Raw genomic sequence first — 20,343 nt, 5'->3', positions numbered from 1 at the left:
TTCAGCTGTGGACGCCAGGCCGGCACTGGGACAGGAGTGTCAGATGGCTGCTCGGTAGATAGCTCAGCGACAAGCTCGGCAGATGGGTCTGCGCGAGCTCTTTTACCAGCACTGCGAGGAGCAGGTTCTCGGCTGGACTGCCCGGTCGCTGGAGAGGCAAGAGCGACCACAGCGCCGCTGGATTGACCGGCGGCTGCCGAGCGGGTGACAACGCTCGGCATTTCGGCAGACGTGGCGGTGAGCAGGTTCTCGATTCTGCTTCGTTTGGCCATCTCTTGCTCCTTTGTCAAGCGAATGAGTGGAATGTTTGGCACTGTTGGATCTGGTGGAGGTGTTGGAGCGCGGAGGAAGTCTGTAACTTTACTCCGGCGGGGAGTGGAGTATCTGTATGAGGGACTATAGCCGAGCAACTGGTTGCAATCTCGATCGCGGTAGCGGAGCGCGGTCCTGATTGCCTCTACGTTGGGGAAATGATAGTTGGCTTGCAAGGCTTGGATTGCTGCAAAAGAAACAAGAAAGAAAATGACTAAGTACAGAAACATGAAGAAAGTATATTGACCGAGCTAATTTGCGCGGCTTACATGTGCTGCCAAAGTTTTTGCTTATCATCCAGCCCGGTACCGCGGCTGTCTCGTAATTTCCTGACACCCAGAAGAAATCATCGTCGTGAAGATCCTTGTCTGGTGTGCCGATTACGATTTTCTCTCTGCCCGGTCTAATCTTAAGATAATAGGCGAGGCCGTCGCCGGTGTGGCCCAGGGTGTATTGGCGCAGGATCTCGGCTAAACCTAGGCTTATGCCTAACCGGTTATTTAGCTCGTGCACGCCGTTTATTATCCGGTAGGTGTTGGTGGATACTTGGGTTGGTGCTAGCCCGGTTCGGCGCAGGAACTCAGTGATCAATGGGTTGAGTGGAAAACGAAGACCTCCCTCGACGATGGATAGCACGGTGAAAGGGCACTTCTCTCTGCCCCAAGGTGTTGTCTCAATCTCTGCTAGCTCAAGGTGGACATCGGCCGGGATACCGTACTCCTCCCTGAACGCGGCTAGGGCAGCCGGAGTATCCACGAGAAACCGAAATTTCCCCATGAACGACTGACTAAATTAGCCCAGCCGAGGAAGTTTGGCACTGACTAGTGATTGTTGGCTGCTCGGTATTCGGGAGCCTCAGGAATGGTCAATGGTCCCCTTGGACTCTACAGGAAAAGGAGGGCAAGTGTAAGAGGGGGCGCAGTCGCGCAAAGCGAGCTTGGCCATAGCTCAGCCTTCTGGAAGTGCCAAACCACCTCGGTTGTGAAGCTAACCAAGGAGCTCGGCCGCCCAAGCAGACCAGATTTTAGCCCGGTTGAGCGGCCAAGGCCTTTTGTTATCCCGGTTAGTGTTGCGGTTGATTCTAACAGGTTATTTGCACGGTCGATATGGTTTTTGGATCAAACGAAGACTTGGAGCCCGGTCCGCCCCAGTTCTTCGAGGTTCATCAGCGAAAATAAAGAACACCAAGAACAGTGGGAGGTTTGGGACGGTTTCTATGGCCTATGCCCTAAGAACTAAGTTTTAGTGCCCTAATGTGTGAAATATTAAAGAAGATAGCAACAAAAGAGGGATTGAAGGTCTTACCAGTGAAGGGCAATTACTTTTCCTTCGAGCATAAACGCAAAGAATGGCAAGCGGGGCTTGGAGGAAGATGCTAGAGCTCTGGCGAGTCGGATTGCAGAAAGACAATAGGAGGAAAATGAGGATGAAGGGTCTTGTATATATAGACAAAAAAGACCGCCCAAATTCAAATTCTGGCAAAACGGCGGGTTGGCTGCTCGAGAACCAATGGCAGCCCGCCACGTGTCCCCATTTATGGCGACGTCAGAACTGAAGAGACAGGTTGAAGAGTCGAAGAGCCAACCAGGCTACTTTCAAAGAAGAGGACGTCAGCCGAGGAGTATAACCGGGCAAGTTTGCAGACAGTAATGTTAACTAGCCTGGTCACCCTTTGGCATTTTGAAGACCGAAGAAATGTTACCCCGGTCGAAGTATAGGTAATCCCAGTCACGCTTGCGCGGACGGAATTAAGGGGCAATTGAGAGGGAGATTAATGATCTGGTACTGGCCTAGACAGATCTAGGCTAGACAGGGTTTTGCCAGACAGATTTGGGTCGGGCAAGTGTTGGGCCGAGGATGTGTGGCCCAGTTTGGAAAGAAGCTGCTCGGCAAGGCAGTGCTCGGTTGGACCGAGCTGCTTGATCAAGCGATGGTGGAGCCAGTCAAGCTAAGTGACCGGCGCCCGGAAAGGCGTAGTCAGCCGAGGTAATCGTTTGATCGGCAGGAAGGCCGACCACAGGAGGTGTCCCGGGCTAGGCTTTGCCGAGATGCCGCCTAGCCCGGTCCTCCTTGGGCTAAGCCAGTGAAGTGCTTGGGTATGAAGCACAGCACGACCGTGGATAGAGAAGCTCGGCTGCCGAGCTCCAGCTGAGAAGATAGGCAGTTGAGATTAGGTGATGTTCAGCAAGGTTTAGGCTGACAGATGGGATAGCGGAGCCACGTGTCAGGAGATGACTGGGAGTGGATATGGGGAGCAGAGGGTATATAAGCATGTCTGCGCCCCCCATACGCAGACAGACGAACACTTGGTAAGGAACACCTACACTCAAACATTCTCTCTCTCTCCTGTCCCTAAGGTGTGTGCTAATTAGATCGTCGGAGGGGTTTTCCGGCCACACACCGCTGGGTAGCTCACCCTCATTGTGCTTTCAGGTGATCGGACAGAAACGGAGCTTGGAAGAAAGGAATACGGGCTTGCCTGAATATTTGCTCCCCGTATATTAAGCCTAGGTCATGCCAAGCCTAGGTCATGCCAAGCCTAGGCCATGTCAAGCCTAGGTCACACCTTTGAACCTCTTACCCCTAGGACCATCTTGGAACCATTTTGGTTGACCTCCACCATCACCTAGGCATATTGGCCGAGATGTCATCATCTAGGCCGAGGTGTGCATCACCTAGGCCGAGATGTGCATCATCTAGGCTGAGATGTTATCATCTAAGCGTCCTAGATCCTTGATCCTTGCACCTAGTGATCTTGTTCCGGGACTGGGATGACCTAGACCGAGGTGTGGCACATCTAGGCCGAGGTGTGACACAGCTTGGCCAAGTATTATCCTTCTTAGCTGAGATCATTGAAACCTTACTTGCCGAAGCCTATGTCCTTAGCCGAGATCATTACTTGCCGGAGTGCCCATGTCACCTAGCTTGTTGGATACACTTTGTCTTACACATGTCTTGTCACTTAGTCACCTTTTTGAGGAGAACCAATCCGGTGGTGCCACGTGTCCCTGCAGAGGGTTAAATCAGCCGGCAGAGAGAGAAAAACATATCATTTGCTATATCCTTGTCTTAGAAGAGAGAGAAGCTCTAGGAGGAGGAAGAGGAATTCTAGAGAGAGGTAGATTTCCAAGCTTGATCCCTAGAGATCGAACCATTAGATCCGTGTTTTAAGGTTAGATTCGTGATCTACTCTTGTTATTCTTTATGTTGATTTAATCGCATTGCATGATCTAGCATGTTTCATGAACCATGCATTGCTTTGAAGTTTGGTTTTAGAAAGAGAGAGTGATATTCATGTGTTCTTGAGGAAAAGCCATGTTTTGATTCGAAAGTTTGTATCAAGATCCATGTTTTCGTGTTTGTTTTCATATGATCTTCAAGTATGGGTACCAAGGTCCATGTTTTCGAACTCATAACATGAAACCTCAGATTTTATAATAACAAGTTATGATTTTAGCATTCATGTTCTTCATGTTCTTCATGTCCATGTTCTTCAAGGAGGAAACCCAGATTTCCAGGCTTCATTTCCCTAGGTGTGATCACCGAGACCACTCTTGCCTAGATCACACACTTAGGCCAAGCATCGTATCTCACCTTGGCCTACCTTGCATGATCACTTGCACGTTAGTTTATCTTTCATGCACACCTAGGCTAACCACTGCACACCTAGGCCGACCATAGTACACCCTTGCCGGCACCTTGTAACACCTCGGCAGGCAGCTGCACACTGAAGCCTAGGTAACCACACCTCGGCCAAGAGGTGTGGGACCTCGGCTAAGACCTCCTGAGTTCACCAAGCTAGGTCATTTTAGCCTAGATCATCTCTGTGTATCCATTCCAGGACCTGGTTGGTACCCAGCATGTTTTCCCTAGATGTTTTCCAGCATGTTTTCCCTAGATGTTTCCAGCATGTTTTCCCTAGCTGTTTTCCCTAGATGTTTCCAGCATGCTTTCCCTAGATCATTTGCATTCATGTAAAGCTTGTTTTAAGAGTACATTCAATAGACTTTACTATGTGTTTGTAGGACTTGGACTTTTATCTTGATCCCGACATCCCAAGAACGATGTGAGTGGTATTTTTAATAAAGCTATGTTATACGTTTTGATAAAGGCTTTACTTTGCTTTGTTTTGAAAAGTATTTGATCAAGCATGAATGATTGTCCCTAGTTTCTGTATCAAGCATTATCTTGTTTTGATGACATTCTTGGAAAGCCCTCCCATGCTAGGGGACTCTAAGCCCATGTAGCATCATGTTTGAGAGAATATCTGTCATCGACGGTCTATGAACGGATGGCCCCACCGACGGTCTGTGAACGGGTGGATTTGTCACCGACGGTCTATGAATGAGTGAATTTGTCTAATCTGCTATCAACGGTCTATCAACGGATAGCCCCCATCGACGGTCTATGAACGGGTGGATTTGTTTTGTTAGGAATGTCATCACCCTAAGTACATGTTGATGTTTTAACATCCAAGAAGCTTTGAAAGATTTGATTAATGAACTTGATTCATCCCATTCTTTGTTTTGTACAAGTTATGATATATGTATTGTTTTGACAAGGACCTCGGGAATCATTCATTTACCCCTTTATTACTTATACCATTCACTGAGTATCCAAGTTCACCCTCTCCTTATAGATATGTAGGTAACAAGCATGAAGGCGGTGACGCCGAGATGTGTTGTTTTGCAAGATGTTTTTGGATTCATGTTATGTCGGCATCTTGAAGATTATGCTTCTTGACTTTATATTTCATGTATTTTGTATATGTCGACTTGAGAAGCCTTTTGATCAAGATGTAACATGTACTTTATTTTATTTGTATTCAAGTTGTAAAACCATGCTAAGATGTATGCCATTTCATTTGATCTATGCACCGCTCTCATGGACTACTTAGATTTAAATATATTGCTTCCGCACAAGTTAGCCCCATATGTAATACTCTGATTGTGTGTGAATTTTGAAAGTTGGCCTTCGGTAATCTCGGATTACTGGCCATCACGGCACCATTCTACTAGGGGCGGAATAGGGTCGTGACAGAATGGTATCAGAGCACGCGTTCCTTATAGTACGTTATTCACACACTTTGAGTCCTAAAGAGCATAGGATGTCCCTTAGAATGATGATTAGGATTGCATCATATTGTTTGCTACTTGACAAGGTGTGCATCATCTCGGCATGATCATTTATTATTTGCATGCATGTTTACTTGCTCATTTTGTTTAAGAGTCACATTTTGCATACCTCTAGCATCATGAGAAGGGGTAGACCTCCAGTTGGCCAAGATCATTCCGAGGACAGAATAGACAGATTAGAAAGATTGGTCGAAGGATTGGTCCGTGAATTGAGACAACCTAGGCCACAAGACATAGGTACCACTTTCACTCAAGCTGAGCAGACAGATGGCCGACATGCAGTTCCACCTCTACCTCCTCTAGTACCACAAGTGCAGCCGCAACCAGCTTTGTATGGAGACGACACCTTGACCTTGATCAAAGAATTCAAGAAGATGAAACCGCCGAAGTTCCGTGGAGGTATAGAGCCGATGAAAGCAGAAGCATGGGTTCTTGAGATGGAGAAGTTGTTTGAGGTTTTCCCAGCACCGACGCCCAGAACGTGTCATTGGCAGCATTCACATTGGAAGACGACGCTCGTAGGTGGTGGATGATGATCCGAGAAGGTCATCCAGACTTGACTTGGGCCAGATTTTTGGAGTTGTTTTATGACAAACACTTTCCACTCAGTGTCCGAGATCGCAAGACCACAGAATTCCAGATGTTGTCACAGGGTAGCAAAACAGTGGCTGAATATGATCGTGCTTTCACCGAGTTGGGAAGGTATGCACCTCACATGGTCAACGATGAATATAGGAAGGCTAGAAAGTTTGAAAGTGGGCTTCGTGGATCAATTCAAGACTGGGTTAATTTGCTTAACATGCTGGCGTATGCTGGAGTGTTAGATAAAGCCATCCTTGCAGAAGCCAACTTGAACAGAAGTCAGAGTTTGGGAGAGAATCAGAAAAAGAGGCAGACCTATGACAATCGCCAAGACCAGCATGATGCCGAGAAGAAGACGAATGTGGACAGTTCCAATAACACGAATTAGAAAGGTGGCGCCAGGCTGACATGTACAAGTTGCGGGAGGCGACATTTTGGAGTTTGTCATCGGACATCTGGAGCATGTTTTGAATGCGGTGAGATGGGTCATCGTATTAAGGATTGTCCCAAGGTAAAGGCTAGAGATGCTAAGAAGAGATGAGAATTCGACATTTGAAATTGTTTTGGGGACAAGGTAAGTTAAGTTTGGGGACCAAACTTCTTTAAGGGGGGAAGGATGTAACAACCCACATTCATGTCTTAGTCATGTTCATGTGCATTTTCATGATTTTGTCTTGTTAAGCTTGCAATTGTAGACTTAGACTTGCTTTGCCTAGGTAAAGGTTCTTGTCTTGTCTTGATGCTATCATGTTTTGTCTAAGTGTTGTATGTATGCTTTGTCCCTTCCTTGCTGTCTGAAGCCTAGGTCATGTTAAGCCTAGGTCATGCCAAGCCTAGGTCATGCCAAGCCTAGGTCATGCCAAGCCTAGGTCATGTCAAGCCTAGGTCATGCCAAGCCTAGGTCATGCCAAGCCTAGGTCATGTTAAGCCTAGGTCATGTCAAGCCTAGGTCATGTTAAGCCTAGATCATGCCAAGCCTAGGTCATGCCAAGCCTAGGTCATGTTAAGCCTAAGTCATGCCAAGCCTAGGTCATGTCAAGCCTAGGTCACACCTTTGAACCTCTTACCCCTAGGACCATCTTGGAACCACTTTGGTTGACCTCCACCATCACCTAGGCATATTGGCCGAGATGTCATCATCTAGGCTGAGGTGTGCATCACCTAGGCCGAGATGTGCATCATCTAGGCTGAGATGTTATCATCTAGGCGTCCTAGATCCTTGATCCTTGCACCTAGTGATCTTGTTCCGGGACTGGGATGACCTAGACCGAGGTGTGGCACATCTAGGCCGAGGTGTGGCACAGCTTGGCCAAGTATTATCCTTCTTAGCTGAGATCATTGAGACCTTACTTGCCGAAGCCTATGTCCTTAGCCGAGATCATTACTTGTCGGAGTGCCCATGTCACCTAGCTTGTTGGATACACTTTGTCTTACACATGTCTTGTCACTTAGTCACCTTTTTGAGGAGAACCAATCCGGTGGTGCCACGTGTCCCTGCAGAGGGTTAAATCAGCCGGCAGAGAGAGAAAAACATATCATTTGCTATATCTTTGTCTTAGAAGAGAGAGAAGCTCTAGGAGGAGGAAGAGGAATTCTAGAGAGAGGTAGATTTCCAAGCTTGATCCCTAGAGATCGAACCATTAGATCCGTGTTTTAAGGTTAGATTCGTGATCTACTCTTGTTATTCTTTATGTTGATTTAATCGCATTGCATGATCTAGCATGTTTCATGAACCATGCATTGCTTTGAAGTTCGGTTTTAGAAAGAGAGAGTGATATTCATGTGTTCTTGAGGAAAAGCCATGTTTTGATTCGAAAGTTTGTATCAAGATCCATATTTTCGTGTTTGTTTTCATATGATCTTCAAGTATGGGTACCAAGGTCCATGTTTTCGAACTCATAACATGAAACCTCAGATTTTATAATAACAAGTTATGATTTTAGCATTCATGTTCTTCATGTTCTTCATGCCCATGTTCTTCAAGGAGGAAACCCAGATTTCCAGGCTTCATTTCCCTAGGTGTGATCACCGAGACCACTCTTGCCTAGATCACACACTTAGGCCAAGCATCGTATCTCACCTTGGCCTACCTTGCATGATCACTTGCACGTTAGTTTATCTTTCATGCACACCTAGGCTAACCACTGCACACCTAGGCCGACCATAGTACACCCTTGCCGGCACCTTGTAACACCTCGGCAGGCAGCTGCACACTGAAGCCTAGGTAACCACACCTCGGCCAAGAGGTGTGGGACCTCGGCTAAGACCTCCTGAGTTCACCAAGCTAGGTCATTTTAGCCTAGATCATCTCTGTGTATCCATTCCAGGACCTGGTTGGTACCCAGCATGTTTTCCCTAGATGTTTTCCAGCATGTTTTCCCTAGATGTTTCCAGCATGTTTTCCCTAGATGTTTTCCAGCATGTTTTCCCTAGATGTTTCCAGTATGTTTTCCCTAGATGTTTCCAGCATGCTTTCCCTAGATCATTTGCATTCATGTAAAGCTTATTTTAAGAGTACATTCAATAGACTTTGCTATGTGTTTGTAGGACTTGGACCTTTGCCTTGATCCCGACATCCCAAGAACGATGTGAGTGGTATTTTTAATAAAGCTATGTTATACGTTTTGATAAAGGCTTTACTTTGCTTTGTTTTGAAAAGTATTTGATCAAGCATGAATGATTGTCCCTAGTTTCTGTATCAAGCATTATCTTGTTTTGATGACATTCTTGGAAAGCCCTCCCATGCTAGGGGACTCTAAGCCCATGCAGCATCACGTTTGAGAGAATATCTGTCATCGACGGTCTATGAACGGATGGCCCCACCGACGGTCTGTGAACGGGTGGATTTGTCACCGACGGTCTATGAACGGGTGAATTTGTCTAATCTGCTATCGACGGTCTATCAACGGATAGCCCCCATCGACGGTCTATGAACGGGTGGATTTGTTTTGTTAGGAATGTCATCACCCTAAGTACATGTTGATGTTTTAACATCCAAGAAGCTTTGAAAGATTTGATTAATGAACTTGATTCATCCCATTCTTTGTTTTGTACAAGTTATGATATATGTATTGTTTTGACAAGGACCTCGGGAATCATTTATTTACCCCTTTATTACTTATACCATTCACTGAGTATCCAAGCTCACCCTTTCCTTATAGATATGTAGGTAACAAGCATGAAGGCGGTGACGCCGAGATGTGTTGTTTTGCAAGATGTTTTTGGATTCATGTTATGTCGGCATCTTGAAGATTATGCTTATTGACTTTATATTTCATGTATTTTGTATATGTCGGCTTGAGAAGCCTTTTGATCAAGATGTAACATGTACTTTATTTTATTTGTATTCAAGTTGTAAAACCATGCTAAGATGTATGTCATTTCATTTGATCTATGCACAGCTCTTATGGACTACTTAGATTTAAATATATTGCTTCCGCACATGTTAGCCCCATATGTAATACTCTGATTGTGTGTGAATTTTGAAAGTTGGCCTTCGGTAATCTCGGATTACTGGCCATCACGACACCATTCTATTAGGGGCGGAATGGGGTCGTGACATGTATGGTACTCATTTCCGCAGCCCATGTTGATCTAACATATGGCCAGCCCCATTTTTCTTTCACCGCAAAAGTCAATTTCAACCAATAGTTTTCATGCGTATCATATTTATCAAGCATTTTCGCCCACTCTAACTTCCATTGATTTGCATCTTCAATGTCAAGGAAGAACTTATTTAGTACACCCTTTACCCCCTTATCTTGGAACAAACAATTAACATGTTTTAATGCATTTTGCATCAAATGCCAAGTACACAATCGGTGACTTGTGTCAGGTATAACGATGGGTATGGCTTTAGCCATTGCAACATCTTGATCGGTGAACAAAGTTTTTGATGCCTTTCTTGACATAGCCTCTAGAAAATTTTTAAACAACCATACAAACGATTCGGCGGTCTCATCATACAACAATGCAACACCAAATATAACTATTTCCCTATGATGGTTGAACCCCACAAAACATGCAAAGGGTCTATGTTCTTTGTTTAACTTGTAAGTCGTATCAAATGTGACAACATCACCAAATTGGGCATAATCCATGATCATTTGTGCATCGGCCTAAAACATATTGGTTATTTGCTCCTCATTATCTAATTGAAAGCATAAAAGAAGGAAAGATTCTGCAAAGAGTTTTCTTTAAAGTATTGCAACACATTGCCTACTTCCCCATATGCTAAACTTTGTTGTCTTTTGGTTCTCAAATAATTTTTTTGATCTAATTTCGTAAACCCAAGACATTGTCTTCCACCAGCTTCCCTACCCATGAGTTCAAAAGACTGGCCTGAACGAAGACCAGATTGTGCCGCCAAATCTAACTGAATTGCTTGGGTAGACGATATCTTTCTTTGTGACGGCAACATGTGGGCACACTCGGGTGATACAAGATCATGGTTGTGTTTTTCTTTGAAATCAGTCACAACAAATTTCCCAGTACCCTCATCTAATTTAATATAAAGTCGAGCCTCACAACCGGTCCTAGTTTCATCTCTAGGGTTTTTTGCCAATGGGTCTCGCTTGTCAACCTTTCGAAATCCCTCCTTGTTGCAAACCAAAAGTCTACAAATAAATTGGTTAGTGAACTTGTTCTTCCTACAATAATCCCTTCTTATGCTAAACCCCATTCTTCCTCCATATGTATTATAAAAATCATATGCACATTGTTCAGAATCAAATGTTATTCCCTGTTTTGGCTTCCAAGCAAAATCATTCTCAGATTCCATATCCATATCAAAAAGCAACTGAAAACCCATATAAATAAAATCTTAGCTACATAAATTACATCTTTATTTTAGACACAAAAAAACATAATTTCAGTTTGAAAAAAAAAATCCAGACATAAAAACATAGAGACTGAGTTCAGTTTTAAAAAATTTCAAACACACATTTTTAGGAAGATGACTTGTTTCAAGCTCAATCAAACATAATCAATAATCCATTACATAGATAGACAGATAATGAGGTTGTTAACAAAAAATTAACAACCTCATTATTGTGAAAAGCATTCATGGATTACATATTTCCATGTTATTTCACTTTTTATGAAGTTTATGTAATTGTTGGTATGCCAAATTACTCTCATCATAAGCTCTTAGTTCTACTTCTACATGTATATCTTGGAACTCTGTCATATATATTAAAATCTATTTTTCCACCAGTGTTTAGAATCTGTCACTATATAGTCTAAATAGGCTCTAATGTTGGAAATGAGGCCTACCTTTCATTGTGTAAATCCAGTATCTATAGAAACTGCTACTCAATAAAGCAGCAAATCTATCTGTCTTCTACTTAAGATGGCCAAGTTTCTACTTAAGATGTAATATCTTTCATCGGTGAAGGCCCATTTATCTACTTAAGATGTAATTTCTTCTATTTGTCTGTCTTCTTGGTGAAGGACAGATTTGATCATTTATTATATCCAGATATGATCTAGTTTGTGATTAACAAAAAATGAGGCGATGAAGAGACAAATGAGAGGTATTGTATGTATGTTTGAGCTCAAACAATCTTGTCAATTAACAAATAATCTTGAGGACAGAGACAAACTTATTAGACTAAGTTTAGTTGAAGCTCAAATAATAAATTACAAAGTGACAGAGGGAATGAAGAAGACTAACATCTAGTTCTCAAGGAGGGTAGATAGAAAGAGGGCAAACAGATGGGTTCGATTTGAGGAGTGCTGTAGAGAGGTTCTGCCGTTGCGAACGGTTCGGTGAGGTGGAGGAGAAGAACGTAGTAGCGAAGTAGACAGAATTTGTATCGACAATGGGTCACCGCCGGTGAGGATGGGTTCGACGGAGGAGAAGGGATGAGTGCCGAGTGCTGTGTGAGAGTGCGCATAACCTCTGTATCTGTATAATCTCTGAGCTGTGTTTTTGTTTAGGCGGGAGATCGACCAAAATTTCATATATATATATTTTTTTTAATTTCAGCCGTTGGACGTCCAATGGCTCATCTGAGCCGTTGCAAGCAGAATGTGGAGGAGGGGCCTCAAAGAGAGGATCCGAACTCCATGTGTGGACCCTACTCTCTCTTAATTTCTTAATCGTGTCACCTTTCAACCAAGTATCCTTTCAACCAAGTATCAGTTTCCCAAAAAGTCCTACCAACTAACCAATTATATCCCTGATCTTGGTGCTGCTAATGACGTTTGTTGCTACTATGCTACAGTGTCCACCAAGAAAAATTATTTGGTGCATTTTAGGAAGGTCACTTCTCTATACTCTCCACCAATCACCATATACCGGCTTTGTTTGGAAAGTTAATTATTTTAATTAGTTATATAATTTTTTTGGTTATTTTGATCCAATTAAAATAGTTATGTTTGAGAAATTAGTTGACTTTTTTTTTGATATTAATTTAATGATTGTGAAAAAAAAAATGAAATGATTATAATTGAATGTAACATTTTATCTCATTAACTATTTTAATTTATTTTGTCTTTTAAGTTATTTTAGCCCAACCGTCTTCTCAAACACTCCCATTATATCTCCTACTATCTTTCAATCATTTAATACAAAATTACAAATATTACATTTTCATCAATCAAAACATTTCTAAAATACTATCTATATAACAAAACAAGGGTGTTGATGGGACATTTATTTATTTGTCAAACTATGAACTGTTGGATTGGTTCAATCCCATGGTTGAAATTGTTTCCCTCATTTAGACATTTCAATGGTTGAGATTTTTTAGGTGAATATCAATGGTTGAGATGAGTTTTCCATTTAGCTTTTAGATTTACACAAACATCTTCTCTCTCTCTCTCTCTCTCTCTCATTTGGATTTCAAAATTTGAAGCTCCCCTCTGTCACACCTCTTCCTCTTCCCACCACATATCTTCCTCTTTCCACCAAGCTTTCTTCGTAGTTCCCTGCTCCGCAGTTCAATCCGAATGCAAAGTGGGACGCCTGTCTCGATTTGGGTATCCGCCGATTCGTTTACTCCTCCCTGGCCGGTGCCGTCGGTGGTTTCCTTCTCTTCAGTAAGTTCCCCCCATTTTTTCTGTTTGTTTCCCGAGAAAACTGCAGAAAAAGAAACGAGTAATAGAAAGTTTTGAATACACCTTTCTGTCTGTGTAGTTTAAGTTTCGAGAAATATGGATAGCCATGGATTCCAAACAGGTATCATTCAATGATTATTTATAGGGTTTCTTTTTCAGGGATATGATTCATTATATTGGAATGTGTACCTACGCATGATTTACATTCGTGTATGATTTTTTGAGAAAACGAGTCTCTGCAGAAGTACAATACCTACTTATAAGAATCCAGATAATTTGAATTTTTCTAATTTTTCTAATTTTTCTAAGACCTGCCAAAGCCATTTTTTGGCCTAGATATCTCAAAAAATGTTCTCCAATGGTGAACCAAATTTCTTGCCAAAAAATGGCAAAGCCCTTTTTTCTACGTCAACAAAACTAAATCATGGGCACAAGAGATTTTATGAGTGGACCTAATTGCCGAAAATTGATATGGGAATTGATTGCTTCAAAATAGCATATGAACCATTGGAGTGGTATAGTGTAGCCAAAAAATAGCTTTTTTTGCACTGTAGCGAGCAAAAAAATAGCTTGATGAAAGCCATTTTAGCTTTTACCATTGGAGTTGCTATATGGCCATTTTCTATACTAGGGTGTGGAGGGAGCATAGTAGAAGTTGTGTGTTTGGCTTGAGCCAAATTTTGAATTCTGTGTTACAAGCAATGTTGTTAATCTCATACTATACCGGACATGGCCAAGACACAGTTATCTTGCTATGAGCTCTAAGAAGAGTCTTATAAAGTCATAATCACCACCACTATGTAGACATGACGTTTTTGATAAGCATTGCTTACTCCTTAAACAATACAAATAAGTAGAGCATTCTCTCTCTTAATTTTTGAATTAGTGTTTGATTGCTGGATATTGAATTACCATTTTAAACCAGAGTTTGATTGTTGATTGCTAATGTTTTCTTTTTTTACTTGAGTAATTGAGGGAATTACTGACTTCTTTCAGTTAGCAATGGGTTTAGTTATGAGTTTTTGAACTTTGCTTCGAAGCTTTTGCAGCTTTGATGATCTTCACAATCTTCTCTTTGTTATGTTTCTTTTTCATTTTTTATTTATGTAGCTTTCAATTTATTTGGATTGGTGTTTCTAAACCTTAATATGTATTTGTTTTTCTTTGGCCTCCTGTAATTTATTTAGCAATGGGTTTGCTTTTCCTTAAATGGGTTTTGTTAGCAATGGGTTTGATTCTCAAATATATATCAGTTAGCAATGGGTTTTGTTTTTCTTTGGATCACCTATAATTTATTTGGATTGGTGTTTCTAAACCTTAAACCTTGAACTAATTGTGAGATGGGTTTTTGTTTTTCTTTTGCGCTGAAGGAAAGCAGCAGCAGCAGCAGATGCCCAGCTCTTCGGCCTCCTCTTCAATCTCCTCCAACAGGTATGATTCCTGACATATATAATATCCTTATCTATGTATTTGTACCATTTTTGTTTGGTAGATATGAAATTATAGAAGTGGCAAAACATGTGTAATGATTAAGTTCTAATTATTTCTGAATCTTTGATGAGATCTGTCATCTTTGTATTTGAATTTGATAGATTAGGTGATCTGGGTTTTCTCTTTTATTTATCATTGAGTTGGGTTTCAATTGTTAGGGTTAGATTCTCATTCTCAGTGTTCCTTTTGCTGCCATTTTATTGTTACAATCCAGAGGCTTCAATGTTATTTTACATTGTTTATGGGTCATTTACATTGGGCTCTATACTGTTATTATTAGAATTCCATTCTCCCAACCCCACAATTTTATTAATTGAACTCAACTCATCTCAATCTAATACATTTTATCCAAGCACCAAGAACTACATTAGTTTTTGAACTGGTTGTGGTGACCATTGAGTGTAGAACACCCTTTAGTGTACACTGGTTAGTTTTTTATTTTGTTGTACACTGGTTAGTTTTTCCAATGTTCTGTAGAACACCATTGACTGTTTTTTTATTACCACTGGTTAGTTTTTTATTTTGTTGTACATGGGTGATCCTCCTGTTGTTATCATAGCAGCCAGGGGTGATCCTCCTGGTAAAATTAGAATTGGGTTTTGATTAAAATTAGAATTTTCTTTGATTAGAATTAGGATTATTTGATTAAAATTCTAAAATTAAAATTAGAATTATTTGATTCAATTTCAGTTTTTCTGCTATTGGGTTTTGTGAATTTTCTTTTTGTTTCAGTGGCTTCAAGGTTCTGATAATTGATCTGTTTCTGTTTGATGCTGCTCTCCAGTTCTCCAGTCCTCGATATTTGCATCTCGAACTTTGCTCGCAAAGTAACCTTCATCATCTTTTGAATTTTTTGGGTCTATCTTTGCGCCTTCTTCCAAGGTATTAATTTCCTTTTCCCACCACTTCGAATTGTGTTGATTGTGGACATTTGACGAGTTCTTTGCATTTTTTTTGAATTATTTGATTCAATTTAAGTTTCTTTGCATTTTCTCACCCTCTTTACCATTTGGTTTTGACAAAATGTCTATGAGTCCTTCATATTGGTTTGGAATTTTAGGAAATTATGAGACATGAGCATCTTGAAGGAGTTGGAAAATTTTGTTTTTTACCTGCTCACAAAACTTTTTTGCTTTATTGTTGACTATAAACTGTGTTCACACCAATTGTTTTCAGTTCTCCTTGCAATATCTGTTCCATAAATGAAAAATAATACATGGAAATGAAAGGTATGCATTCCTTTTAAGCACTAAGTTGTATAGATTCAGTCAGTTTGTTTTTTTTTTCCCCAGCAAATAACAACCACTTTCTATAATAGGAATGCACTTACAAATACTTGGTAGCATGGGATTTGTTACATTTGAGAGGGACACAAATGCCTTGAGAGCCAGAAAAGTATTGATACCTAGAATAATAAACTCTAATTCCCTCTCAAAACAAGAATGAAATCAGAATCCAGAAAAGCCCAGAGTGTTGCAATAAAAAATAAAGAATAAAAAGACATCCAAAGGGATTACCCCCATTTTGGTCAAATAATAATCCAGACCCCTATAACATCAATGGGGGCAATTTTGGCCACATTATTCTCCAACCATGAAAGCAATATCAGAATAATGGTTCCAGACCTTTCTGTTCATTTCACAGCCATTCCCATAATATAATTTTGATTTCTGACAAACAAATAAGGTATGTGTACAGTACTTTGGAGATCACATAGTATGAACAAATATCAAAGTTCCGTTTTATTCAAGCTAGAATAAGCTCCTTTTACTTAGGATATACATGTTTATAAACCAAATTCAATATTATATCACATAATTCCTGACCATATAGTCAATTTTCTGTTAGGAACAGAACCCCAATTTAAAACAACATTATGCCAATAGGTGTTTAAACAATCATCTAAATATCGTTGACCTCTAATTCCAGTACTGTATGCCAAGTTGTTTTGGGAGATGATGAGCAAAAACTGGTTCAATGAGAGAAGAATAGTTTTGGCATCGGAGAGAGAGGATGACTTATTGAGAGAGTTCGTGAAAAGGCAAAGAATTGGACATTAGTTAAGAATTGTAGGCAAGTAATCTTTATTGACACTTTTTTTTTTCTTTTTCCTTTTTTAAATGTTGTGACTAAGGAGGATGAACTAGACACTTCCTTCTATTTTTGGTCTCAAAGGTACTGACTCAACACACACACACACATTTAATGAAATGTTTGATTCTTTAATGAGAAATGGGTGTTAATTTTTTAATTCACAAAATGGATTTTTTTATATTATGAGTTTTTCTATTATTTGCTAAATACTCATAAATATATACGGATCTATAAATACTTATGAGTTTGCTAAATACTCTTTAAATGCTGATATGGATTTTCCTATATTTATTGGGCTTTTTGTGTTTTTCTATTTTTTTCCCCCTTTATTTGGGAGTGGGGATTGGTAAGATGTGATAAATATAATTTCAGCATTGCCTATTACTTTTTTAAGACCCTATAAACAATTGTCCCCTTACTATATGCTGTTGATTTGTTCTTTTATCCATTGAATTTTATTATATCAGTTTAGTCTTATAGTTTATTTAATTTCAATCTAAATTTTGTTGGCTGCTGCCCATGAGCTAACCAAATAGATCCAAAGGGGCTGGTTTGATATTTTGCTTATGATCATGTATTGCTTAACAAATATTCAAAATTTATTTAAGGTTGGAAGCAAAATGAATCTGAATGGGTGTAGGTGAAGATTGAAGAAGATGATGGGACTAAACTGGTATAATAAATGGCTTTGGGTTTTTGGAAGAAAATAAATGGGTTTTTTTAAGTTGTATTGATTTGTAAATGATGGAAGAATTAAGTTAGTTAGAGGTTGCTTTTTGAATTTTATTTTATTAAATTCTTTCTTAAGAACACGTCTTTCTTAAATTTTCCCTCTAACCTTATGTGATCAATTAAAGGAAATTCCAAAAAGAAAGAGTTGAACACGTCTAATCTTATGTGATCAACACGTCTTTCTTTCTTAATATTTTCATCAATCATTAATTTGTATTTGTGTTGATAATGTGTTGTGTTTGTTCGTAGTGTTTGCATTGGGTAACCAATTATTATTTTGCAACAAGGTATGTGTTTGGTTTGAATTGGGTGGTCTATAAAAAAACATTTCATTAGTGTGACAATGTATGTGCTTGTTTTGAATTGGATAGTCTCTTTTAATTATCATATTGGCTTTTTTTCTATTTTACAGGTGGATGAAGACTACAAGCAAATGGTAATATTGACTCCATTTTTACAAGTCTACATTTTTCAGGCTTAAGTTTTTCTTATCTTTCTAATGATTTTGTATTTATTGTTGTATAAATTAAACATGCACTTCTTTGATTGATGAGTGTTGAAAGAGGGGCAATCTCGAGTGAGCAACAATCTCGAGGGCAGAATTTATACTATTTTTGGTTTTATCGTTGACAAACTTTGAAAATGATTGACATTGTATAAAGTTAAAGATTATGGCAGATTGACATTGTAGAAACTTATATAGATTTGGTTTGGTTTGAGAGATAAACATTTGAAGGTGTTTGTTATTTAGATTTTGATCAGGAATGCTATTTTCGTATTGGCATGGTGTGCTCCAAAGGGAGAACACCATTTTGTTGTTCCTTTTATTTGAAGTTGTGTTTATAATAAAGGGGATCCCTTTGCTCAAATGTATATTATCTATTCATTTTTTGTATGTCATGGGAAAACAAATTAGGTATGCTTGATTCTCAGTGTTCCTAGCTTAAGAGAGAATGACATATGAAAATTATTCAAACAAAATATTATTTACGCCGTGCCTTCAGGCACGAACATACACTAGTGTGACTATATTCTAAGACTACCAAACAATTTCTCGCCTAGCAAATGAGTACCGTACACCCCACTTGTGACGAGTGCATTTAAGATCTGCTTCTAAAATTATTTGATGCTTTCAAAATTTTCTGTTTAATTGAGTTTTTGAAATTGATTTTTAATTTTAATTTTTTTTGTCCTAAAAAATAGAAAATATAATTTTTTTTATTTGTTTCATTTATTTCATCAAATTAAAATTTGAAAAATATTTAAAAACATATTTTAAAAACTTAGATAAATATTCTCTTAAGTTGTGTTTTTTATTTTATTTTCATGCGGAACATATAATTATGTTTATTTTAAAAATACATGTTAACAAAATTCTATTGTAATGATTACTTAAATCTTCATGTGACTTTGATTTACGTAACATATTAAATGAGCTTAATCATAAAGACGCTAATGCCCGAAAAAAAGAAGAATGAATTGGCCTCACAAAATTCATTTTGAAAATGATATTCATATATAATTTTATACGGAAGTTAATATAAGAATCATATAGCACTGATATTCTTATAATCGTGAATCTTAGTTGAACATTTTGACTTTCAATGAATGAGACACAATTTTGTATAGAATTTGTTTAGAAATCATGTTTATATAGTATTATACAATTCATCTATATCCATAAAAATTACAAACCGTTCATGCCTCAATTTAAGATGAATTTTGTTAGCTTATGTTATCAGGATACACATTTAAAAAAGAATTAAAAATTATACAAATGTTAATAAGCCTAAAAAAAATTATACACATGTGAATTGAATGTATAATTTCCTTAAGCCTCTTAACTTGTCCCACTAAAATTAATAAAAATTCACAATATATGACATTGTGCCATGGAAACATGTTATTTTAGTAATTTTTTAACTTTTTACAAAAAGATGTACAAAAAATTAGAGAAAATGATGTGATAACTTATAGTGACTTTTTGACTTTTTAACAAAAATATATAATTAACAAATAAGACCTGATTACAAACATAATCTACTAAAATTAATTAGGGTGAATTGCACTAACAGTCCCTATAGTTTGGGGCTTGTGTCATTTTGGTCCCTGACTTTTCAATTGTGATATATTTGACCCAGAATTTTGAATCTTGTTCCAAATAAGGACAATTGAATATACTATTAGATTTTTTCAGGGCAAAATTGTCAATTTGATAAAATATAAATTAATTTGACAAAAATAAATTTTTAAAAATTATTTATGAATTTTTAAAAATTATTTCTACCTACTAAAGATAAAATTATATAAAGTTGATAAATCTTTAGAAATTTATTTTTTTTTACCAAATTAATTTTTATTATGTATTTGGATGATAATCATGTAAAATTAATTTTTAAAAATTAATCATGTAATTTTTATTAATTTTTATCAATTTTACAAAATTTTATTTTTGGTGACTAGAAATAATTTTTAAAAATTTTAAAATATTTTTTTGACATTTATTTTTGTCAAATTAATTTATATTTTATCAAATTGACAATTTACCCTTGAAATTAAGCAATGGTATGTTAATTGTCCTTATTTGAAACAATATTCAAAATTCGGGATCAAATGTGTCATAATTGAAAAGTCAATGACTAAAATGACACAAACTCTAAATTATAGAGACTATTAGTGTAATTTGTCCAATTAATTATTGTCAATTATTTTAGAAAGACCGGTCCAATTGTTAGGTTACCTTCCTTTTCCTATGCGGAATTGACAAATTATCCTTCTACTCAAGACATTTTGAGTGGTCATTTGGCGTTAGTTTTTTTTTTTAATTTATATATATATATATATATATATAATTTTTTTGTTTACTTAGGAGTTAAAAATTTTAATTTGTTTATGAAATTGTTGAAAAAGTTTTTTTTTTGTAAGTAAAAAGTTA

At 38.4% G+C, this 20,343-nt stretch overlaps 1 protein-coding gene across 1 annotated transcript; it reads right to left on the bottom strand.

Annotated features, from left to right (window-relative positions):
- Window positions 1–10,179: 10,179 nt before the first annotated feature.
- On the bottom strand, window positions 10,180–10,839 carry LOC145800390 (protein FAR1-RELATED SEQUENCE 5-like). The gene has a single exon (XM_082890055.1). It carries the CDS (start codon window positions 10,837–10,839, stop codon window positions 10,180–10,182), a length of 660 nt encoding a protein of 219 aa, XP_082746181.1.
- Between the last annotated feature and the right edge of the window lie 9,504 nt (window positions 10,840–20,343).

The sequence above is a fragment of the Camellia sinensis genome, chromosome 10 (assembly GCF_055761805.1).
Source record: "Camellia sinensis isolate YWXY chromosome 10, ASM5576180v1, whole genome shotgun sequence".
In the NCBI taxonomy this organism is placed as follows: domain Eukaryota; kingdom Viridiplantae; phylum Streptophyta; class Magnoliopsida; order Ericales; family Theaceae; genus Camellia; species Camellia sinensis.
Note: the sequence above shows the minus strand (reverse complement) of the source record. Positions and strands in the feature narration are given on the sequence as shown.